The sequence below is a fragment of the Caretta caretta genome, chromosome 7 (assembly GCF_965140235.1).
Source record: "Caretta caretta isolate rCarCar2 chromosome 7, rCarCar1.hap1, whole genome shotgun sequence".
NCBI lineage: Eukaryota > Metazoa > Chordata > Testudines > Cheloniidae > Caretta > Caretta caretta.
In genome coordinates, this window is record NC_134212.1 from 37,902,223 (window position 1) to 37,927,655 (window position 25,433).

Genomic DNA, 25,433 nt, shown 5'->3' on the forward strand with positions numbered 1-25,433 from the left:
GAAGAGTTTATGTAGTGGCTGTGAAGCACCAAATGGCCATAGCATGCAGTCTAGTGATCAGTGTGAAGTCCTAGATGCGTGTGGATTTGTTACATATTATGCTGTTAGCAATCAATGCAGTGCAGTTAGTTTTGCTAGCAACAAGTTTAGAAGTTCTATAGGAATACAAAGGTATGCTGGATTGGGAAGAGATTACTTTAATTTTTTTCACATGGACAAATACAGTTATCCATTTTGTTTTTTCGGTACAACCTTCTCTGACAGTACACACCATACTCCATGTTCAGTACAATTTTAAACAGCATTCAGACATGCATTCAGAATATTTTAAACAGGAATATGGCTCAACTCAGCCATGTAAAGATTAGATTTTTCTCAACCTAATTTGCTTATAATATTTGCTCCTTTAACACTGGATTTCTTGGTCCATCTTATTATAGTTCATCTTGTTCACTGCGCTCTCGGGAGGAGACCCAACGATTTACAATCAGTTCCTGAAAGAGAAACATGGACTATTATAAGAGCAAAAATAATAAAAAAAAAGCTTCCCCCCCTCCCTCCTGTCATGCCAATCATAACTCGGTAGCAGCAATTCTTGATGCCCCAACCTACATTTAAAGATTGAACTTTGGGACCAGCTACCTCTGTGCTAGGCCTGCCCTCCAATGAATTTCTACCAACTCTGGGGTGCAACAGAATCTATGATGCTCAACATCACGGTCTTGTGCTCTCCAGAATTTGAAACATGCCAGAGAGAAAGCAAAAATTAAAGTGTGCTGCTATGTTAGGGAGCTAGAGTCTTCAACTGCCTCAAAGGATTGCTCAGCTAGCAAAGATGAAGAAATAATTCGGAGCACAACTTACTTGAACTTTAATTCTTTTTAGACAGTCTGGAGATGACATTTCTTTCTCAGTCATATCACACGGTCTAATCAAGTAGCATAACATAAGTTCCTGTCGACAAATACATGAATATTCCTTATGTGAGACAAATGTACAAGCTTCAATTGATTTTTTGAAACTGGTTTTAAATTAGAATCTCAGGTGTTTAGTTCGAACAACAGATCTCATCTCTTAGGCAAATTAAGAAGTATATACACTTGTATAAGATTTGTTAATGGGAACTAGATATACATACTGAGTATATGTATGTATATACTGAGGAGAGAACACACCCATTTGTGTATCTGCCTTGAGGCAGATATTAACACTCATGTGACACCTGGATACCCTAACCTCGCCATGGAGCCGTTGCTGCGAGCGATCTCCAATGGCGCAGATGGCTTCAACCTCCACGGTGAGAGGGTGAGCGTCCTGGCTTACGCGGATGACCTGGTCCTGACCGCGAACGACCCAGAGAACCTCCAATGTATGCTAGATGCCACCAGTTGAGCTGCTGATTGGATGGGGTTCTGCTTCAATGCAAAGAAGTGCACCTCTCTCCACATCGACAGCAGCAAAAGGGACTTGGTGTAGACGACAGGGTTCCAGATCCAGGGCGAGCCCGTCATCCCCCTGGCAGAGGGGCAGGCGTACCGGCACCTTGGCACGCCGACGGGTTTCCGTGTCTGGCAGACACCCGAGGACACCATCCAGGAGATCTTGCAGGATGCCGCCAAGATCGACGCCTCCCTGCTAGCACTGTGGCAGAAGATAAACGTCCTGAACGCCTTCCTGATCCCCCGCATCTCGTTCGTCCTAAGTGGATCCGCTGTGGCAAAGGTACCCCTCAACAAGGCAGACAGGATCGTCCGGCAGCTGGTGAAGAAGTGGCTGTTCTTTCCCGAGAGAGCCAGGAACAAGCTGGTCTATATCGCTCACAGGCATGGCGGTGCCAATGTCCCCCACATGGGTGACCTGTGTGACATCGCGGTGATCACCCATGCCTTCCGCCTGCTGACGTGTCCTGACGCCATGGTAAGGAACATTGCAGCAAATGCCCTCCATGACACAACAAAGAAGCGGATCGGCAGAGCCCCCTCCAACCAAGACACTGCCAGCTTCCTGAGCGGTCCCTGGATGGCGAATTCGGACGGGACGGTGGCGACATCGCTTCACTGTGGTCCCGTGCTCGCAATGCCACGCGTCGCCTGGGGGAGCGCGTCGGCTGCTGCTGGGAGTGGTGCTAGGAGCACCAGGAACTGGGAGTCCTGGTGCCGCAGATCAGGTCCAACGACAACACCATCGGCACCCCGAGTGCCAGGGGCATGCTGGAGAGGACCCTGAAGGCGGCCATCCACTCACTGTACATGGAAACTCTGAAGCGTAAACCGGACCAGGGTAAAGCCTTCGAACTGACCAGCAAATGGGACGCCAGCAACCACTTCCTCGCCGGGGACGGCTTCACCCGTTTCACCGACTGGCGGTTCATCCACCACGCCTGGCTCAACTGCGTCCCGCTCAATGGAGCCATCCGCCACGGGAACCGAGACAAGCATTGCAGGAAGTGCGGCTACTCCAACGAGACCCTGCCCCACATCCTGTGCAGCTGCAAGCCCCACTCCAGAGCCTGGCAGCTGCGCCACAACGCCATCCAGAACTGCTTAGTGAAAGCCATCGCACCGCGCCTGAGGGAGGTCGCCGTGAACTGCGCCATCCCCGGTACGGACAGCCAGTTGCAACCTGACGTGGTGGTCACCGACGAGGCCCAGAAAAAGATCATCCTCGTCGACATCACGGTCTCCTTCGAGAACAGGACCCCGGCCTTCTGCGAATCCCGAGCTCATAAGCTGGAAAAATACGCCCCCCTGGCCAACACCCTGAGAGCGAAGGGCTACGAGGTGCAGATGGATGCCCTGATCGTTGGAGCCCTGGGCGCTTGGGACCCCTGCAACAAGCGTGTGCTGTGGACCTGTGGGATTGGTCGACGCTACGCACGGCTCATGTGGCGCTTCATGGTCTCGGACACCATCCAATGGTCCAGGGACATCTACATCGAACACATCACCGGCCACCGACAGTACCAGGAGGTGTGAGTCGGTACGACATCGTGCATCAACTATGGGAAAGGGACTGAGAGACTTTTTCCATTGGACCATATGAACTGGAACCATAAACTCACTGAACATTAAATCCCACACCAAATGAGGGTAGATCCATTCTCATCATCGTATCCACTCATTATATTCCACACCTAAACATAGCCATTATATGGACAACATACCCCCATAGCTCAATGCCTGTACTTTGACCCGTTAAACTTTTACTCCCAATCGGGGAGATTGTAGATTATGTATTCCTTACGCCACCCGCTCCTAAACTGAATTTCGCACCCCTTGATAATCTGCACCTTATTCCCTGATAACCAGAAACTTCTATGCTTAAACTCTGTACCATTTTCTTTTTACTTCAACATTATCTTAATAAAATTATCTATATAGACAGGTCATACAGAACTGGTAACCTTTTAGAAGTTTGCATGTCCAAAATACTTTCCTATTTGGGCAGGTGAGTGGAGGTGGAAGGAAGTTTGTAAGTGCTAAGTTGGAAAGGAATGTCATTCCAGGACTTCCCCATTCTGCACCCCTTTGTTTCCCCCCCATAACTTTCAAAGAGCCTGCACAGATGTGACCCTCCTGCTCCAACCAAGGAAACCTGCATATGGATCCCTTAGAACCCATCAACATTGCTACAAATACTGGCCAGGAAAGGATGTATTCAAACACCACTACACAGTGTGCTGCCCCCCAACATAAATATGAAGCAATCATGCTCAGAACCCAAATTCTGATCCAAGTCCAGTATTGCTTTTCTACAAAAAATCTTCAAGCTAAACTATTATATTTACCAGTTAAAACTATTTCTAGATGCAGAATCAATATCTTATGCTGTTACCTTAGAAACATTCATTGTTGTTCTGTTCAAGCCAGACAAAGACATCCAGTTGAGCGGTCTGCGCAGTGACCCTACAAAGTTATCATTAACCAGTTCAGCAATGACCGAGTAACTGGAAAATAAACCCAAAGAATAGTTTGCAAAGAGAAAATTATGGTCACTTAAAAATCCTGTAATTTAAAAACTTCAGCCTGAGAATATTTGGCTATTGTGACTGTCATAGCCAAACAACTAACCTGTAGGCTGCAGACAAGCCATAAGACCTGCATCAGTTTCTACTAGACAAGGAGGAAGTGGTGAATGCAGTACTTAATTTGTGCCAGGCCTTGCCAGGGCTGAGCCTGGCACCTCTAGGCTTGGAGCTTCATAGCACTGGCACCTCTGGGCTTCCCACGTCAGTTATGAAAGTAAAAAATTTGCTTGTGCCCTGGCACCTAATTGCTTGAGCCCCGTTACCTCTTTCATTACAAATTAAGCACTGATGGAGAAGGTAAATGGTGGATCCAGTGAATGATAGTTCCTCTCCCCACTGCTCCTACCTCACCCCACCATCCTGCTACTCTTCTTTCAACAGTGTTCTCTTGAGAGCGGCCATCTTTCATTCACACCCCATAACTAAATTTGATTGGCAGAGGAATGGAGATCACTTATGACTTATGGCCTTTTTTCCTAGGTTACCCCCAAAATTACCTAAATCATCCATAATACAAAAGAGACAGTATTACAAAAATCAGATTATTTCTCTGATTCCGATCAGCACATATGACATCTAGAAAGGTCCAGGGAGGCATTCTGAGGTCTTCAATTATATTCTTAAATATCTGTATATGAACTTACTCTCAAACTTCGTTTTGTGCTTCTAGTAAAATGACATGTTGATTCAAAATATTTGCTTATCATGCATGGTTAACCTTTCTGGTTAGAAAAATTTGTTTTGGATGTAGAAGGTACAAGGCAGGAAAATCATACCTTTAATTAGGAGAAATATATCCCAGTAAAAAGGGGGTGGGGGAAAGAGAGAAAATTGTATTCATTCATTTGAAACAAAAATAGAAGTTAAATCACACTAGTCAAATGCAGAGTAAGTGTTTTATAGTCAGAATATAAAGTGAATGCCAAACCTTGCATGGTAAAAGGGGGGACCTTTTCGATATAGCACTGCAACAACAAAGAAATACCATATTAGCCAGAGAAACATGAATTCCCAATTTTGGATCTCAGAATCAGAGATCAGAATCCTTATAAATAACTAACAATCACACTCATTACATAAACTATTGCAGAATCAGAGGAGCAAGGCTGAACCCTTTCAACAAGCTCCAGCTGATCCTATGTAATTGCATGGCACATGTCAAAAGCCGGTGCTGTATAAACTGGACAGGAAACAAAATTCACACCAGAAAGTAAACTGCCGAAGAACAAGCTCAAATAAACTCATGTAGGCAACCAATATCATCAACATTTCACCTATTATAATGGTTATTTTAGTGGACGGTGAAGAAATTGCATTCAGGCACAACTTCTATACCATAAGGATTGTGTGTTAACTCCCAGTGCGCACACAAAAACGTTCCTTGAGAGTTTTATAGTAGTTTCATCTGAATGAAAAGAAGCATTCTGCTATGTTATACAGACATGCTTTTCTTCATGGTTTGCCATCATTTTACAATTTTCTATTAGAGGATAAAATTATACTATCACTCATTTCAATCTACAAAACTAATCAAGAAATTATTACTTAACAATTCTTAAGCTATTTACTACAGAAGTATGGACACTACTGAATATGTCCATTTGGGAAGAAATCTTAACAAAACAAAAATAAGTGATTTGAACAACAACTTCACTTTATGCTCTAATCCAACTCCCACTGAATTTGGTGGAAAGATTTTCATAGAATTCAACACAAATTGGATCAAGCTGTGAGAACAGAGAAAGCACACTACTCCAAACACTCATTAACTCCACTTGGGCTTCTCTGCAGAGTGGGTGGATTGGTTCATGAGATGAATTGGTTCATGAGGTGTGCAGTTCCACAGCTAATATCAAGCCGACAGGCCAAAGCTACAGGCCCTCCATGTCACTTACAGCCTGTTTTGGTACCAATGAATCCACACAGGAGCAAACCATAGCCTCTGCCTGCATTAATGCCTTATCTGCTAGCCTATAGCCTAACCAGCGTGGAGAGTCATCTTCCTCACAGGAGCTGTGGAGATCTGCTCTGCTTGTACAGTCCCAATGTCAAGTTTAAGTGGTGCACTGGCCATTAAAGATTTAGTTGAAAGCTATTCCATTTTTGAAAGGAAACTACTCACAGAGATCGGTTCCATACTTCAGTCCTACTTTGGGGACCCATCCCTTACTTCGGAAGTAGTGATATGCCATGTACGTAGTTCTAAAATTAGGTTGCACTTCACTAAAAATTTCCCATAGCTTCAAAATAGTTAAAGGTTCCTAAAAATCATAACCAAAGGCATTAGTATTATTACACTAACATTACAACCTACTGCTCTTACTTACAGGGAAATACCCAGGAAACGTTTCACATAAAACAGTATCTTTAGTAGAATATTCCATTCAAGTACCAAATATCCTAATCCCAATGCAAAAAGACTACACTTGAGATACTAGCACTATGGGAGTCCATTGTCTGCAACAGACGTCTGCTTCAATAGGGGTTTACCAATCAATACCAAACCACAAACACCACCACCACCACCACAAACCACCTTTGAGTTAGCAGAATTCTGCTAGGTCTCATGTTGGTAGCTCAGGACTCGAGAGCGAGAACCCTACACCGATGATATACATAAAGAAAAATAAAAGCTATTGTTTGTTATGAAAGACAGTGGTTACAATTCAAACTGAAAACTTTTTCATGAAAGGGAGGGCATTCCTCTACATACTTCTTCCCACATCCCCCTTTTCTCTTGTATTTCTCCCACCTACTCAACACACAACCTTTCTTCTACAGAAGGTATCTTTTTATCTGTACTTTGTTGCTAAATAAAAAGCATTGCACAAATATTCTTATATCTACACAAATAGAAACACAACTAAGGAGAAAATTTCCAAACCCCTGCAGTTGGTAGTTGCTGCCTTTGAGATTAGCAGCATGTGATTCTGTCATAGTAGTTGGAAGTTTGAGACAGTGATCTAGATCCAAGTCAATAGTATTTTGCATCTTTCAGAGCAAAAGTCGCAGATAACCAAATGTAACATCTTACCTCATTATAATAAATACTCAAACATCCTAGAGCATAGACCAAGAAAAATGCCTAAAAACATAAAAAAAGAGTAAGTTAAAATACACTGTCTGTATCACATGGAGACCTGTAGTTATAAGATTTACATGTTACAACAAACTCTAGAATTATCGCATAAAAGAAGTTTGAAAGCCACCAAAAGAGAGGCATTCCCAGAGAATCACCTTTGAAGTATGTCATTGTGACTTTAAAGATAAACCAGCATTATCGGAATTTTACTCACAGGAGAGCAGCATATGCAAACACTGTATTCTAATTAAAGCAGTGTTTATAGATATTTTTGGAAGAAAGAGTAGATACAGGATTTATGTGAAAATTATAGGTCCATTCCTGCAGCCCTTACTCATGTGATTAGCCTCTCTGAGGTAAATGGAATTATTCACATGTGTAAAGTCTACAGAATTGGACCCTTCAATGTCTTTCACTATTTCCATGTAATCTACAGATCATTAAAATTATTAGTTTACCAAAAACAGTACAAACATTTTGGATTTTAAAAATCAGATCATTCTTTAAGAAAGAGGTATTTATTGAACAGATCAGTGCTTTGTTCTGATGTTAGAAGAAAAAGAAGTTTCACAATATTTAAACATACCTCCTCCAGACTGAGTTGCAAATATTCAAAAATCCTAAATGGATTTCTTCTGCATACTAATTTTTCCCTTTTGATTAACTAAAAGAAAAGGTATAAAAATAAAGTTATAAAGAAGCAACCAAAAAAAAAAAAAAAAAAAAAAAAAAGGAAATGTGTGTGGATTCAAATGACATTTTTCAAACATCTTAGATTCCACCTTAACTTTTCATTAAACATTTATTAGTGATTGATCTACTATATAGATGAACATTCAAATTGACAATACTGAACTGTGAAAAGAACACACTATATTGGGTAATTTATTTAATTTTACTAATGAAAAAAAAGAAAAACTTGCTTGGCTTACATTTGATTCATCATTTGCTGCTTCATCTTCATGACACAATTTGCTTTCTTCTTCCTGTACCAATACATACTCATAAGCATATTCTTTCCCTTTGGCGAAGTCATGAAATACTTGGTTAATATAGTCTTTGGCCTTGCAGCCACAGTGCACAATAAAATCATCATGTTTTTGGCAATGTACTTCAACTATAGCTTTAGTATTCAATGTATACAGTTCCTCAGAGCCATAGTTGGCTGATGGATCATCGTAAGCTGAATCACCTTCCAAACAAGCTTTCTTGCAGTCTACACTCGTGTTATGACATTTAACATTTGATGCTGCTGAATCGCCATTATTTATGGCGGAATCTCTTGAAAGTTTCATTCCATCTTCTACATTTTCCATTTCTGCAGCCATTCTGCAGTAAGAGTCATCATTTTGTGCAACTTCTCCTTCCCCTTTCATAAAAGGCAGATCAAATGGCTTAGTATAATTTTCAAGAATTTTGTTAACGGAGCAGTCATCAAGTCCTTGTTCTTGCATTAGGCTTTTAGCCCACTCTAGATGACACTGATACCTGGATAATGGAAAAACAAGAAGTGGAAGATTCTAAGGCAGAGTATTGTTCAACTAATACATGAAAACTAGGGCTGACAAGCGATTAAAACCATTAATCACAATTAATCCCATAATTAAAAAATTATCATGCTTAATCACTTGGTTAAACAATAATAGAATACCATTTAAATATTTGTGGATGTTTTCTACATTTTCAAATATATTGATTTCAATTACAACACAGAATACCAAGTATACAGTGTTCACTTAATATTTGTAATCAAAAATAAATATACACACTGTAAAAAAATAGTATTTTTCAGTTCAACTCATACAAGTACTGTAGTGCAATCATGAAAATTGAACTTACAAATGTAGAATTATGTACCAAAAAATAACTGCATTCAAAAATAAAACAATGTAAAACTTTAGAGCCTACAAGTCCACTCAGTCCTACTTCTTGTTCAGCCAATCGCTCAGACAAACAAGTTTGGTTACAATGTGCAGGAGATAATGCTGCCGCCTTCTTGTTTACAGTGTCACCTGAAAATGAGAACAGGCGTTCACATGGCACTATTGTAGCCGGATGTGACTGTGCACCCCATAAGGCTTTATGGAAATATGCTTATGAATGTATATATATATGACATAACTGAAATATGTTTTATGCTACATATGCCATGTAACATATCTTTGTAAAAGTTATGATCTACTGAATCTATTCATCCTATTTGTATGCATGTATTATTTTTGTATTTGAAGTTATGAATATTGGCTGTGTACTTGCTTGATTTTTAAGTAGCCATTGTAAAGCACTTGGTCAGCTTCTTGAGAAAGGAATGCGAAAATTAAGTGCCCAATCAAGAAACACTTAAACAATGGAACTTGTAAGGCTCCAATCCACATAAGAAGTCTTCCTGGAGACAGTCAAGATAGCATGTGGGCAACAGCTGCTGCCTGTAAAAACTGAGTCATGCATTGACATGTGGTTTGCCCATGTGACTCCAACACTCCATCTTGGAGCTGGACTTTGCATAGGAGAGAGGAGGGGGTCTCCACCCACAAGAGAAAGTCTATTTAAGCCCATGGGAGACCCCTCCATTTTGTCTTCAGCTGGCTCACGAGATATCCTCTCCACCCCCAAGGATACCTGAAAGAAACGGGAACAAAGGACAGTAAATACAGGGGATGTGAGTGATTGCTGGACCCAAACTAGAAGGAGACTAGTCTGTAAAAGGAAGCTTACTGGAACACCTCTGAGGGTGAGGTTTTATCTGTATTCAGTTTTCTTACTGTATTAGACATAGAACATGCAAGTCTATTTTATTTTGCTTGGTAATTCACTTTGTTCTGTCTGTTACTACTTGGAACCACTTAAATCCTACTTTCTGTATTTAATAAAAATCACTTTTTACTTATTATTTAACCCAGAGTATGTATTAATACCTGGGGGGGGGGAGAAGAGGGGGAAAAACAGCTGTGCATCTCTCTATCAGTGTTATAGAGGGCGAATAATTTATGAGTTTACCCTGTATAATCTTTATACAGGGTGAAACGGATTTATTTGGGGTTTGGACCCCACTGGGAGTTGGGCATCTGAGCGTTACAGGAACACTTCTTAAGCTGCTTTCAGTTTAAGCCTACAGCTGTTAGGGGACGTGGTTCAGGTCTGGGTTTGCAGCAGGCTAGCGGGTCTGGCTCAAACCAGGCATGGCACTGAAGTCCCAACCTGCCAGGGCAATAAAGCAGAGGCAGAAGTAGTCTTGGCATATCAGTTGCTAGCCTCCAGGAGGTTTCTGTGATCCAACCCATCACACCAGAGTCGCAAGATATTTACGTGCCAGATGTGCTAAAGACTAATATATCCCTTCATGCGTCAATCACCATTCCAGAGGACACACGTCCATGCTGATGGGTTCTGTTCGATAACTATCCAAAGCAGAGCGGACTAACGTTCATTTTCCATCATCTGAGTCAGATGCCACCAGCAGAAGGTTGATTTTCTTTTTTGGTGGTTTGGGTTCTGTAGTTTCCACATTGGAGTGTTGCTCTTTTAAGACTTCTGAAGGGATGCTCCACACCTCGTCCCTCTCAGATTTTGAACCTTGGGTCGAGTGCTGTAGCTATTTTTAGAAATCTCAGATTGGTACCTTCTTTGTGTTTTGTCAAATCTGCAGTGAACGTGTTCTTAAAACAAAGATGTCCTGGGTCATCATCCAAGACTGCTAGAACATGAAATATATGGCAGAATGCAGGTAGAACAGAACAGGAGACATACAATTCTCCCCCAAGGAGTTCAGTCACAAATTTAATTAACACATTTTTTAACGAGCATCATCAGCATGGAAGCATGTCCTCTGGAATGGTGGCCGAAGCATGAAGGGGCATATGAATGTTTAGCATATCTGGCACGAAAATACCTTGCAACGCTAGATACAAAAGTGCCACGCGAACGCCTGTTCTCACTTTCAGGTGACATTGTAAATAAGGAGGTGGCAGCAGTATCACCCATAAATGTAAACAAACTTGTTTGTCTTAACGATTGGCTGAACAAGAAGTAGGACTGAATAGACTTTAGGCTCTAAAGTTTTACATTGTTACATAACTGCACTCAAAAACAAAACAAAACAAAAGAATCTACATTTCTAAGTTACACTTTCACGATAAAGAGATTGCACTTCAGTACTTGTATGAGGTGAATTGAAAAATACTATCTCTTGTTTATCATTTTACAGTGCAAATATTTGTAATAAAAATAATAATATAAAGTGAGCACTGTACACTTGGTATTCTGTGTTGTAATAGAAATAAATATATTTGGAAATGTAGAAAAAAAACATCCACAAATATTTAATACATTTCAATTGGTATTCTATTGTTTAACAGTGTGATTAATCGCAATTAATTTTTTTTTAGTTAATCGCATGAGTTAACTGCGATCAACAGCTCTAATTAAAATCAACAATACAATATAGAAATGAATGTTAATGCTTCCATAATTCATTTTTTAATTTAAAATATGTTTTATATATCAACTGAGGGATGTTTTTTAAACTGATCCAACACACTAGTTAAAACGGAGAGTAACCAATTTATAAGACTCTTTGGTATTCTATAGTGCTGTGATACTGTAGAAAACAAACAACTCAAGATCGCCATAACATTAAGTTTTCTACATATTTAAAAAATAATTACAGATTTACCTGTAGCTACATGCTGGGATCCCAAAGAGAATGTTATAGTGAGGATTGAGTGAATAACAGATTGAACTTCTTAACAAGCAGCTGAATAACACAAACTTATCTAAACATGAAGCCTACAAAAAAAATTAGACTAACTAAGATTTAAAAGGTGAATTAGTTCAAATTCTGGATTTATTTAAAGGATAAGACTAAACAGTGTTTCAAGCTCAGTGGGTTCAAATCCACTAAAAGTTAATGAAACAGGCTGACTCTGGCACAAGATTTATGGACAAATCCTCAGCTGGTGTAAACCAGTGGAGGTCCACTTACTTTAATGGAGCCAAGCTGATTTACATCAGCTGAGGATCCGGAACAAAGGAAGTCTGAAGAGCAGGCACTTCCTAATGGCTGCTATATGAAAGCTAACTATGCTATAAAGCTTAAAGGCCCAATTCTGCAGTACTCACTCAACCAAATATTAAAGGAAGTATTGCCTGTGAAAGGACTTCAGGATCAGGCTTTATCATTATCAACTACTGCAGTGAAGACTTTATATAAACAGTTTTCATATGTTATACCAGAAGCTAAAAGTAGAAATTAAGGATACTGATTTAAACAGCCAGCAATAGAACACTGAAGACCAATGTCAAAATATGTCCAGAACTAGTTCTCAGCTACAAACAGAGGCTCCAGATCTTTGCAGAATTTCAGTTTCAAATCAATAACATCAGTATCTGAGGGTGCTGTGCTTTGGATATATTTAGACACAACTAATTCAGAAATGCCCTTGGAAAGGTCATTCCAAAGTAAATTAAGGGATACTATTGTAAATAGTTTATAGTTGAAGAAGAGCGGTCTTGTAAATGTGATTTGAACAGGTCATCAACAATAATATGATAAAGATCTGAAATGGTCTTTCCAAATTTAAAAAAAAACAAACACACAACAACTTTGTTTTACTTCTTTTTGCAGCTCTAAGGAGATGGGAACACAAGGAAGATCATCAAGATATTTAACTCATTTAGGAAATGTTTTTCACTCTATACATTTATATCTCCTAGGACTGTGGCATACTTCAGATTTCAAACTGTAAAATCACAGGCATTTGGTAATTCTAAGGTACTTTAAGAAGGTCTACTAAATAGCAAGTCTTAAAGTGCAAGTGGCAAAAAAAACTGGACATGTTCTCTTTGCTCCTTTATGATGTATAAAGAAGATCTGAAAGCCTCCCTGTTCCACTCCCATGCCCCCAAAATAAAAAATTTCTGCTTTCTTTCTTACATTAGATACTCAGGTTTTGTCTATCATGGAAGACACTACCGCAAATGGAAAACTGGTAGGATTATGACATCTGTCATAAATATAAAGGGAAGGGTAAACCCCTTTGAAATCCCTCCTGGCCAGGGGAAAGCTCCTCTCACCTGTAAAGGGTTAAGAAGCTAAAGGTAACCTCGCAGGCACCTGACCAAAATGACCAATGAGGAGACAAGATACTTTCAAAAGCTGGGAGGAGGGAGAGAAACAAAGGGTCTGTGTGTCTGTCTATATTCTGTCTTGGCCGGGGATAGACCAGGAATGGAGTCTTAGAACTTTTAGTAAGTAATCTAGCTAGGTACGTGTTAGATTATGATTTCTTTAAATGGCTGAGAAAAGAACTGTGCTGAATAGAATAACTATTTCTGTCTGTGTATCTTTTTTGTAACTTAAGGTTTTGCCTAGAGGGGTTCTCTACGTTTTGAATCTAATTACCCTGTAAGGTATCTACCATCCTGATTTTACAGGGGGGATTTCTTTATTTCTATTTACCTCTATTTTTATTAAAAGTCTTCTTGTAAGAAAACTGAATGCTTTTTCATTGTTCTGAGATCCAAGGGTTTGGGTCTGTGGTCACCTATGCAAATTGGTGAGGCTTTTTACCAAACCTTGTCCAGGAAGTGGGGTGCAAGGTTTTGGGAAGTATTTTGGGGGGAAAGACGCGTCCAAACAGCTCTTCCCCAGTAACCAGTATTAGTTTGGTGGTGGTAGCGGCCAATCCAAGGACAAAGGGTGGAATATTTTGTACCTTGGGGAAGTTTTGACCTAAGCTGCTAAAGATAAGCTTAGGAGGTTTTTCATGCAGGTCCCCATATCTGTACCCTAGAGTTCAGAGTGGGGGAGGAACCTTGACATGGTGGCATAGTGGTGGGATTAACCTGAAATCATTTTGAGATCCAGTTGAGATTTTTTGAACTAGAAATACAGATTTTAAAAAGGAAATTTTTTTTCCTTTGGAGCTGCTGGAAAACCAGCTTGTTTTCTCTCTGCTTTGGAGCCAGAGGTGAGACAAAAGGGGATTATCTTTGTGAATTGCAGGTTTTCTTTGCCTGGAGGCAGGGTACTTAACTCCTGCAGGGAAATTCACAGTCTTCCGACCCAGAGTTTTTTGTTTTTTTTTTCCCCCCTAAAAGTAGATAGGGCGGGGGGTGTTCTACCCATTTGCCTGGAGACAAAAGTGGCAGGGTTTTTTTTTTTAGGATTTTGATTTTTTTGTTTTACAAGGAGCACAGGTTTGAAAAGGAAATTTTTTTTCTTCCATTGGGCTGCTGGTAAGCAGGTTTCCAAGTAGTTGGAGGTTTTTTGCTTTGATTTGGGCCCAGAGCAGAGACAAGGGAATTGTCTTTTTCTGTAGGCTGACAATCACTATCAGACAATAGGTATTCTATTCCAGCACAGCAAAATTTTACAGACAAGTTTTGTTTATTTCTAAACCTTGGGTGTAAAGTTAGTTAAAACAGAGAGGTTAGAATGACAAAATCCACATTTCGACACAAGCTGGAATTAGCCAGATTTCAGGCTGCGGAAAGACAAAGGGAACATGAATGACAGATAGAACTCATGCGGCTGAAGGAGGAACAAGAAAGGGAGGCAGCGAGAGAGGCAGAACACCACCAAGCGGCTGCTCACAGGAGAGCTATGGAAGCAAGGGACAAAGAACTGGAGGAGAAGGAAAAAGAGAGGAAGTATGTGGAGGAGATGGAGAAGATAAAGGCTCAGCAGAATATCCCAACAAACCCTAGTAATCCTTCTCCAAGTACCACTTCCCATCCCAAAAAGTTCCCCACCTACAAAGCAGGCGATGATACTGAGGCCTTCCTAGAAAACTTCGAAAGGTTGGGTACAACATCTCTACTGACCAATACATGGTAGAGCTGAGGCCGCAGCTCAGTGGACCATTAGCTGAGGTGGCAGCTGAAATGCCTAAAGAACACATGAACAAGTATGAACTGTTTAAATCCAAGGCGAGAGTCAGAATGGGGATAACACCCGAGCAGTCTCGTCGGAGGTTCAGAGCCCTAAGGTGGAAACCAGACATGTCATTTACCTGACATGCCTACCACATTGTGAAACATTGGGATGCCTGGATATCAGGAGCAAGTGTTGAATCTCCAGTAAATTTGCCCTTCCTAATGCAAATGGAACAATTCTTAGAGGGTGTTCCTGAGGAAATAGAAAGATACATCCTAGATGGGAAACCCAAAACTGTAATCGAGGCAGAAGAGATTGGAGCCAGATGGGTGGAGGTGGCAGAGAAGAAGAAAACTGGTCGCAGTTGGAGCAGAGACCAGAAGGGACAACCCCAGACCACACCCTATTACCGGGGGCCGCCCAAAGCCCCACCTACCTCCCAAAGAACCCTCCAGACCCCTTATTGTCCCACCACCCCATTCTCCAGCAACCCACCTCGCCTCAGTGACCCGTCAGCTGGACGATGTTTTAAATGTAACGAGCTGGGGCATGTAAAGGCCAACTGCCCCAAGAACCCCAACAGATTACAGTTCATTGCACCGGAATCACACCAGAGGTCCGCAGGCCCAGATACCTCCCAGATACCCTTGGAGCGGAGGGAAACTGAGTGTGGGCGGGAAGAAGGTCACCGCATGGAGGGACACCGGAGCACAAGTGTCAGCTATCCATGCTTCCTTAGTGGACCCCAATTTAATCAACCCAGAGATCCAAGTGACGATTCAACCCTTCAAGTCCAACTCTTTCAATTTGCCTACAGCCAAGTTGCCTGTCCAGTACAAGGTCTGGTCAGGAATGTGGACTTTTGCAGTCTATGATGATTATCCCATCCCCATGCTGTTGGGGGAAGACTTGGCCAATCATGTGAAGCAGGCCAAGAGGGTGGGAACGGTCACCTGCAGCCAGGCTAAACAAGCCGTGAGGCCTAGCTCTGTTCTGGAAACTTCTATCAGGACCCGGTCAGAGGTGATGGACCCGGACCCCAGGCCAATGTCTGCAACAGCAGTAGTGGATCCAGTCCCAGAGACCCAGACGGAACCAGTCCCAGAACCGGAACCAGACGAACAACCAACACCAGACCCAGTGTCAGCACTGAATCCAGTACTTGCAACCTCAACACCAGAGGGCCCCACCGAACCTGAACTGGCAGTAGCCGATAACCCTACACAAGAGGCTCAGCCGGAGCCTGAATCCCAACATAGTGCACCAGCGGAGAGCGGTTCACAGTCAACAGAAACAGCTCCATCCCCTATATCGCTTCCAGAGGGACCAAGCCTAGGTCCACAATCCCATGAGGAACTGATGTCTCCAACATCAAGGGAACAGTTCCAGACCGAACAGGAAGCAGATGAAAGCCTCCAGAGAGCTTGGACGGCGGCACGGAGCAACCCACCGCCTGTCAGCTCTTCTAATCGATCCAGGTTTGTTGTAGAAAGAGGACTTTTATACAAGGAAACTCTTTCTGGGGGACACCAGGAAGACTGGCATCCTCAGAGACAGCTGGTAGTTCCAACTAAATACCGGGCCAAGCTCTTGAGCTTAGCCCATGATCACCCTAGTGGCCATGCTGGGGTGAACAGGACCAAAGACTGTTTGGGGGGGTCATTCCACTGGGAGGGAATCGGCAAGGATGTTTCTACCTATGTCCAGTCTTGTGAGGTGTGCCAAAGAGTGGGAAAACCCCAAGACCAGGTCAAAGCCCCTCTCCAGCCACTCCCCATCATTGAAGTTCCATTTCAGCGAGTAGCTGTGGATATTCTGGGTCCTTTTCCGAAAAAGACACCCAGAGGAAAGCAGTACATACTGACTTTCATGGATTTTGCCACCTGATGGCCGGAAGCAGTAGCTCTAAGCAACACCAGGGCTAAAAGTGTGTGCCAGGCACTAGCAGACATTTTTGCCAGGGTAGGTTGGCCCTCCGACATCCTCACAGATGCAGGGACTAATTTCCTGGCAGGAACTATGGAAAATCTTTGGGAAGCTCATGGGGTAAATCACTTGGTTGCCACTCCTTACCACCACCAAACAAATGGCCTGGTGGAGAAGTTTAATGGAACTTTGGGGGCCATGATAAGTAAATTCATAAATGAGCACTCCAATGATTGGGACCTAGTGTTACAGCAGTTGCTCTTTGCCTACAGAGCTGTACCACACCCCAGTTTAGGGTTTTCCCCATTTGAACTTGTATAATGGCCGTGAGGTTAAGGGGCCATTGCAGTTGGTGAAGCAGCAATGGGAGGGATTTACACCTTCTCCAGGAACTAACATTCTGGACTTTGTAACCAACCTACAAAACACCCTCCGAACCTCTTTAGCCCTTGCTAGAGAAAACTTACAGGATGCTCAAAAAGAGCAAAAGGCCTGGTATGATAAACATGTCAGAGAGCATTCCTTCAAAGTAGGAGACCAGGTCATGGTCTTAAAGGCGCTCCAGGCCCATAAAATGGAAGCATCGTGGGAAGGGCCATTCACGGTCCAGGAGTGCCTGGGAGCTGTTAATTATCTTATAGCATTCCCCACCTCCAACCGAAAGCCTAAGGTGTACCATATTAATTCTCTAAAGCCCTTTTATTCCAGAGAATTAAAGGTTTGTCAGTTTACAGCCCAGGAAGGAGACGACGCTGAGTGGCCTGAAGGTGTCTACTATGAAGGGAAATGTGCTGGTGGTGTGGAAGAGGTGAACCTCTCCATGACCCTTGGGCGTATGCAGCGACAGCAGATCAAGGAGCTGTGCACTAGCTACGCGCCAACGTTCTCAGCCACCCCAGGACTGACTGAACGGGCATACCACTCCATTGACACAGGTAATGCTCACCCAATTAGAGTCCAACCTTACCGGGTGTCTCCTCAAGCTAAAACTGCTATAGAACAGGAGATCCAGGATATGTTACAGATGGGTGTAATCCGCCCCTCTGAAAGTGCATGGGCATCTCCAGTGGTTCTAGTTCCCAAACCAGATGGGGAAATACGTTTTTGCGTGGACTACCGTAAGCTAAATGCTGTAACTCGCCCAGCCAACTATCCAAAGCTTATATTCTACCAGCTTAAGTTAAAAATTCTTTTCCTTGCCCTTGGATGGTATTGCTGCCACCAAGTGATTTACATGAAAATTCAGGGAAGGGTCACTTGGAATCCCTATTCCCCAAAAATATCCCCCCAAGCCCATTCACCCCCTTTCCTGGGGAGGCTTGAGAATAAACTACCAACCAACTGCCTTAGCAATGTGAGCACAGACCAGACCCTTTGTCTACGAGACACTGAAATCTACCAGGTTCTTAAAAGAAGAACTTTATTTAGAAAGGAAAAAAAAAAATAAAAGAATCACACCTGCAAAATCAGGATGGAAGGTAACTTTACAGGGTAATAAAAAGATCTGAAACACATAGGATTCCCCACTGGGCTCAGCTTCACAGTTACAAAAACAGGAATAAAACCACCTCTGTAGCAAAGGAAAATTCACAAGCTAAAACAAAAGATAATCTAAAGCATTTCCTTGCCCTACTTACAATTTCTATGAATTTAGATGGATTATTCCAGGTATATTTTCAGGAGATGTTGTACCTGCTTGGCTTCTCCCGCCGTCCGTAGAGGGGAACAACAAAGAGAGAGAACAAACAAAACCTCCCCCCCCAAGATTGGAAAGCATCTTCTTTCCTCATTGGTCCTTCTGGTCAGGTGCCAACTAGGTTATTTGAACTACTTAACCCGTTACAGGTAAGGCGATTCAGTATAGCTGCCAAGGAGGGGCTTTATGCTACCCTTCTCTCTATATTTGACACCTCCAACAACAACAACAAAAAAATTTAGCTGTAGGGAGAGAACTCCAACTCCAGCTATTTGGCAGCCACAGGGGTAGAATTTCTGCTTCTTTTTTCCTTTTAACAGGCCAGCCAGCCATTAGTTAAAAACAACTATTTGAAATTTGCGAATATCTTGATCAAAGATACCAGCTCAAGTACAAATTGAAGGTCTAGGGTAAAAAAGTGAACACGGGACTATAATTCCTAAATAAAAAAAATGCTTACTAATCTTTAAGATAAACCCAAACTAAAAAGACATCATCAACTTGAAATCCAGAGTTTTTTGGTTTTTTTATGGTTTGAAGTAATTTCAGGCACTACATAAGAATGGCCACACAGGGTCAGAGCAAAGGTCCATCTAACTCAGTATCCTGTCTTCTGATAGTGGCCAATGCCAGTGCGCCAGAGGGAATGAACAGATAATCATAAAGTGATCCATTCCCTGTCGCTCATTCTCAGCCTCCGGCAAACAGAGGCTAGGCACACCATCCCTGCCCATCCTGGCTAATAGCCATTGATGGACCTATCCTCCATTAATTTATCTAGTTCTTTTTTGGACCCTATTATAGTCTTGGCCTTCACAACATCCTCTAACAAGGAGTTCCACAGGTTGACTGTGCATTGTGTGAACAAATACTTCCTTTTGTTTGTTTTAAACCTGCTGCCCATTAATTTCATTTGGTGACCCCTCATTCTTGCGTTATGAGAAGGAGTAAACAACACTTCCTTGTTTACTTTCTCCACACCAGTCATGATTTTATAGACCTCTATCATATCCCCCCTCCCCCTTAGTTATCTTTTCCAAGCTGAAAAGTCCCAATCTTATTACTCTCTCCTCATATGGAAACTGTTCCATACCGCTAATAATTTTTGTTGCCCTTCTCTGAACCTTTTCCAATATATCTTTTTTGAGATGGGGTGACCACATCTGCACGCAGTATTCAAGATGTGGGTGTACCATGAATTTATATAGAGGCAATATGATATTTTCTGTCTTATTATCTATCCCTTTCTTAATGATGCCCAACATTCTGTTCACTTTGACTGCCGCTGCACATTAAGTGGATGTTTTCAGAGAATTAGCTACAATGACTCCAAGATCTCTTTCTTGAGTGGTAACAGCTAATTTAGACAGCATCATTTTATACGTATAGTTGGGATTATGTTTTCCAAGGTGCATCACTTTGCATTTATCAAAATGAGAGACGTGTGTCTCTCTGCCATTATGTGACTATACAATCACAGTTTCTTATTTTTAACACTTTTTCTCTCTCTTGCTGTTGCTATGTAAGCGATGCACACAAGCAGGAAGAAACTGACTGCCTATTTAGGGGAAATAGTGAAACTAAGGGTTGTTAAAAATAAATTTTAATCTTTTTCAATCATAATTTTAGTTCTTACTTGTAATAGTAGGCATAGAATTTTCAGAGAGAAGTGGAATTTTTAAACTGACAAATGTTATTTCTATAGGAGATTATTCTGATACCTAATTTAAGACAAAAGTCCCAAACGGTTATAATTATAAAGACAATTATAGTCAGCTACATAGTTTTAAAACTAACAGTGTGAGGAGTATTAGTAGTAGTAGTAGTAGTAGTAATAAAATACTTTACCTCCCCAACTGAAATTTTAGAGATGGCAATTAAGTAGAAAACAAAAGCACTGTAAGAACAATTAAAACCAAAACAAGTTATGCAGATGAACATGAAATTCAAATCCCTCTCTTCAAAAGGAAAGCCCTGAATCATCCAGGGCTATTTACTACAGACTGGTTTTAAATGGTTAAAAATTTTGATCAGCATATATAATATTACTGTCATATTATATAAGATGGTTTCATACAGGGCTGTCCCTACACGGGTGTGGGGCCTGGGGTGGAAGTGATGGATTCATCTCTTCTGGGAGTGACCGCGCTGGCCAGTTGCACTGGCCTGCGCGACGCCCTAAAGTGCAGGGCCTGGAGTGGGGGGCCCCTAGGGCGGAAGTGATGGATTCGTCTCTTCCAGGACCGATCACACCGGCCAATTGCACCGGCCAATTGCACCGGCCCACGGGGCCCAGAGCAGTCGCCCCGATTTGCCCTACCCAAGGGACGGCTCTGGTTCCATATCTTTCATCACCAAATAAAATAGACGAACTTTTATTGTACTCTACTGGATAACCATACAATAGCACTTACAGTACATAGCATTTTAGTCAGATGAATAAAATGCTTTGAAGCATGCTGTATATCCTGCAATAATGTGGATGTCACTATTTCACCATGTTTATTCCTCCCCACCCCCAACAACTGTTCCTCAGACATTCTTGTCAACTGCTGGAAATGGCCCACCTTGATTATCACTACAAAAGGTCCCCGTCCCGTTTCCCCCTCCCTCCCCCCCACTCTCCTGCTGGTAATAGCTCACCTTACCTGATCACTCTCCTTACAGTGTGTATGGTAACACCCATTGTTTCATGTTCTCTGTGTATATAAATGTCCCCACTGTATTTTCCACTGAATGCATCCGATGAAGTGAGCTGTAGCTCATGAAAGGTTAATCTCAAATAAATTTGTTAGTCTCTAAGGTACCACAAGTACTCCTTTTCTTTTTACTATTGCTACTGACACCTGAAGTGGTTAATACCATTTATTAATTTATTTTGTGGTAGTGTAATTATGATGCATTTCTGCAGTAGCATACATCTGATATTAGGAGGTGGGTGAAAGCAGCATTTGACATGTGTTTACTTTAAATTGAAATGGTTATTATAAAAAAGACTACATTTTGTAATCCTGTGGGTATGAAAAACAATACAGCAACTAATTTATGCCCCCCACTGGTTGTTTCTTAAACTAGTTGGTTGAATTTAAAACAAAAAACCCCACCAATTCCATAACTTATTTCTTGCATAATAAACAAAAATACTAAATCTGAAGTCATCATGCAGGCAAACTCAGGAAAAAGATCATGCTATGTCAGATTAAAATTTTATGTAAAACATTACAATTGTATTAAGTGTTAAAGACTGTTTCTGCCCCCTCTGAATGAGCCTAATAAGCAAATAGGAAAACTATTAAAAACAGCCCCAGAATAGTCCCCCTTTTTTTGTTGCAGAAGTATAAAGGTTTCCTTCTACATTCACATAATCATGAATCAGTTGCTCATATTATAGTGAATACACTCTTGGCTCTAACCCGCACTGCTTACTCAAGCAAAACTCCCAATAGCTACATAGAAAAAACAATGCTAGGAATGTTATCTAATATTTTATCTGTCTTCAATAGGATTTAGGAACTGGAAACAAGGAAGAGAAACAAAACTATGAGAATCAGCCTTTTTACAAGCCAGTTTGGGAACCATTGGGCTAAAACATGAAGCAGAATGGACTGTTACTGTACAAACTTAGGATGAAGTAGGAAAGTTGCACTTACTTTTTTGATGAGAGTATGGGCATGTTTATCTTGACATCTGCATTAAAAGAGAAAATGTTATTTACAAGTGTTTTGGCAATGCAACGATCTACATGCATGGATCTGCAATTAATAATTAGGACAAACCAAGTGGATATTACTAAAACTGTCAAGAGAGTGGAAAGTAGTATGATTTACCTTGCCACTTAGCAACCAATAAAGGGTCTGAAATATTGTATTCTGGTCTGCTTCTCGAAAGGATACCTTTTCCAAAATAGCCCTGCAGGTGCAGGGAAAAAAAAGTTGATCAGAATTATTGATACAGAAAATAGAAAGGAATATCTATCCAAAGATCTAGATGCCCCTATCATAAATTACAAAAACACTATTAGATCAACCACCAAACTCACGCACCCCAAAACATGCGAATTCTCTCAAAGGCCCACCTCTGCAGCAGCCCATGTAAACGTCTTGCAGTATGCGGCGAAGGTCAATAGATATGGGCTATTTCAAAACAGGAGTGAAAATCTGTTGCAAAGCTTAGTGTCCCCTCACAGAGAATGCACTACCACCAGCGCCTTCTCTTTTAAACTGAGAGGTAGTCAGCTTGAGTGCCACTGCCAATTTCATCTGTGGTATTATGACACAAGGATAGAGGCGATCTTTCAAGTAGTGAGGTGCCAAATGATTTGCGGCTTTATGCATCAAACCCAGCACCTTAAATTCAATTCAGAAGCCAAAAGGTATTCACAGCATATCACGGAGTACCAGTGATATGTGCGGCCATGTAATGGCCATGCCGCTGCATTCTGCGCCAGCTTAAGTTTCCTGACTGATCTAAGGTTTGTTATTTAACGTCTAACAATTAACAATTAATCCAATATTAGGCACATAGAGTTGAGATTAAATAAATGTTTTCTTTATTAATCCTAAACATTTGCATAAGCATAAAACTTTAATAGTTTTTTAATCAAGATGCTATTAATAAGTTTTAGAATATATTATTTTTATACTGATTACTAAGTGAGGTTCCAAGAACAGGAAAGTCCTTGAATGATATTCAATTACTATAAATCCTATTGACCTTATTATTCTATTACCTTATTATTGACCTTATCATTGGGCATTAGGAATAAAGAATTATCTTTATTGCTAGTTTTATGACTTCTGATGCTGTATTACCATTTTGCTCTAAAAATTTTTTTTTTCAGGTTAGGAATAAAATGCTTATAAATTTCATATGGAACACAGATCAAACTACGCTAGAGAACGTTGTGTACGGAGAACGTTAGCGATACCACAAACAGCATGCATTGAACATAGAGAATTCAACCATGGAATGTCACCTTGCTATACAGCTGTTCTATGTCTTCGGGGTTCCTCACAATTACATTGTTGTTAATAACTTCAGCCTGGTATATCTTGAAATCCTTCCCACAGATGTCTTCCTGGGAGGCAGGAATAGGGAATGGCGAATCATATGACTCAAACACTCTTCTTTTCCTTCTTGGGGCATGGAAAACTGTTTCTGCCATTTCCCAATAGTAATTTTCCCTATACAATGATAAGGTAAAGAAAGAGCAGAAAGAGACATTTTTAATATTTTAGAAGCTGGTTTATTTTACTTACCTGGACATCATTTTTGGCATTGCAAATCAGCAATAAAACCCAGGTCTCCCAACTCCCATTCTCTAATCACTGCACGATACACCAAGAATTATTTCTTTAACAAGTTATTCTCATTTTCTGTATTGCAGCTGGACCTAAAGGCTAGGTCCCATTGTGCTATCCATTGTACAAACATACAGCAAAGAACCAGTCCCTATTGAAAAGAGTTTACAATCTAAGTTTAAGAGGAGATACAACAGGTGGATACGACAGACAGGGTAGCACAAGGTAACAGTAAGACAATTACAATGAAAAGGAGTACTTGTGGCACCTTAGAGATTAACAAACAAGTACTCCTTTTCTTTTTGTGGATACAGACTAACACACCTGCTACTCTGAAACAGTTACAATGAGCACCAGTCCCACTATGCTGCTTAACTATTGTTAAGTGTTTTGTAGGCATCATGACAGGGGTGAAAGAATTTTAAAGAGCTTTTTAAAAAGAACAATGTGGTGCTTTGGAGATTTTTTTTTTTTTAAACCAGAAAAGCTCCTTCCATGCATAAGTAGTGGTATAGGAAATAGCACAATAGTACTCTTCAAAAATTTGACAAATGGGCAATCAACAGTGGTGTCACTGGTGGCAAATCAGAGGCTGTTGTCTACATCTCAATAGTGTAGACAAGGTAACAGGGAGGGCATTTCTATGTTGACTGTTATTATTAAAGACATGCCTACTGCCACAAACCCATCAACAATATAGCACACATAACCAAAAAGATGGGAAGGCATAGCCAAACCTTTTTTAAAAAGTGCTCTGTTCTTCCTGTGGGAGACCAGTAAACCAAATAACCAGCTAGATAACATTTGTAACACACACTGCCTTATTCTCTACTATTGGGCACCCTGTCTAACTTAGGCCCGTGCAAAGTAGATGTAAAATCACAACCAGACCAGACGTGTCCTCTCCCCCCAGCCTTTTAACATCTTCTTTGCATAGCACCACCCTGTGCCAGGCTCTGGGAATCAGGCACTGCCTTTCCCTACTTATCACAGGGTATGTTTACGGCAGCACGCAAATAACGAACGCAGAGGGGACAGGCCATGTCAGTGCAAAGTCCAGTCACTGTTACACTGGGACATCAGCAGCATCACCATACTGCGCATACAGGCATCATCAGGCGGTCGTGGCAGGGGGTCTCCTCTCCACAGAGCGGGGCACAGCGGAGGTGCTGGGCGCCACCAAGGGAGGCTCGAGGCCTGATGTTCTAGCCCTGTGTCCGCCATGCGTGCAGGCCATACACCTACTCTGAGGCGCGGAGTGACTCTCGCCGGCCCCCCTATGGCGGTGGCTGAGGCTGAGCCGTGTCACGGGCTCCCCAACGCCACAACAGCCTGTTCTTCTAGACTAGGCGCCCTTCCGTTACCATAGCAACCACGGGGCCGTAAAACAGCGACGACGTCGCAAAACAAACCAACTAGCGGCGCGAGGGAGCCACGCGACCTCTTAGGCTGAAGCCCAGCCTCTCTCAGGCCCCCGTTTCTTCTCGCGCGCACAAGTGGGGGAGCGAGCTTGGAAGTAGTTAACG

At 41.7% G+C, this 25,433-nt stretch overlaps 1 protein-coding gene across 4 annotated transcripts; it reads right to left on the bottom strand.

Annotated features, from left to right (window-relative positions):
- Nucleotides 1–181: 181 nt before the first annotated feature.
- TSEN2 (tRNA splicing endonuclease subunit 2) lies at nt 182–25,403 on the bottom strand. Of its 4 annotated transcripts, none has more exons than XM_048857150.2 (12): nt 25,320–25,403; nt 23,583–23,790; nt 22,435–22,516; nt 22,258–22,294; nt 8,042–8,597; nt 7,696–7,773; nt 7,062–7,112; nt 6,150–6,288; nt 4,956–4,992; nt 3,835–3,946; nt 865–954; nt 182–494 (listed from the first exon to the last, which is right to left on the bottom strand). In XM_048857150.2, the coding sequence occupies exons 2-12, from the start codon at nt 23,769–23,771 to the stop codon at nt 435–437; spliced, it is 1,431 nt and encodes a 476-aa protein (XP_048713107.1). In that variant the 5' UTR covers nt 23,772–23,790; nt 25,320–25,403; the 3' UTR covers nt 182–434. The 4 variants fall into 4 exon arrangements, with proteins under 4 accessions (XP_048713107.1, XP_048713106.1, XP_048713104.1 ...); XM_048857149.2 differs by having other exon boundaries at nt 25,272–25,370; XM_048857147.2 differs by lacking the exon at nt 25,320–25,403 and adding an exon at nt 25,153–25,308.
- Nucleotides 25,404–25,433: the final 30 nt, after the last annotated feature.

What these genes read in the sequence shown, in the direction of transcription:
- TSEN2 (XM_048857150.2), bottom strand. Translation starts at nt 23,771, where the DNA reads ATGGCAGAAACAGTTTTCCATGCCCCAAGAAGGAAAAGAAGAGTGTTT. An exon ending in TGCAACTCAGTCTGGAGGAG is followed by an intron (nt 7,113 to 7,695) that starts GTATGTTTAAAT and finishes TTATGTTTTTAG; the next exon opens with GCATTTTTCTTGGTCTATGC. An exon ending in TAAAAAGAATTAAAGTTCAA is followed by an intron (nt 495 to 864) that starts GTAAGTTGTGCT and finishes TTTCTCTTTCAG; the next exon opens with GAACTGATTGTAAATCGTTG.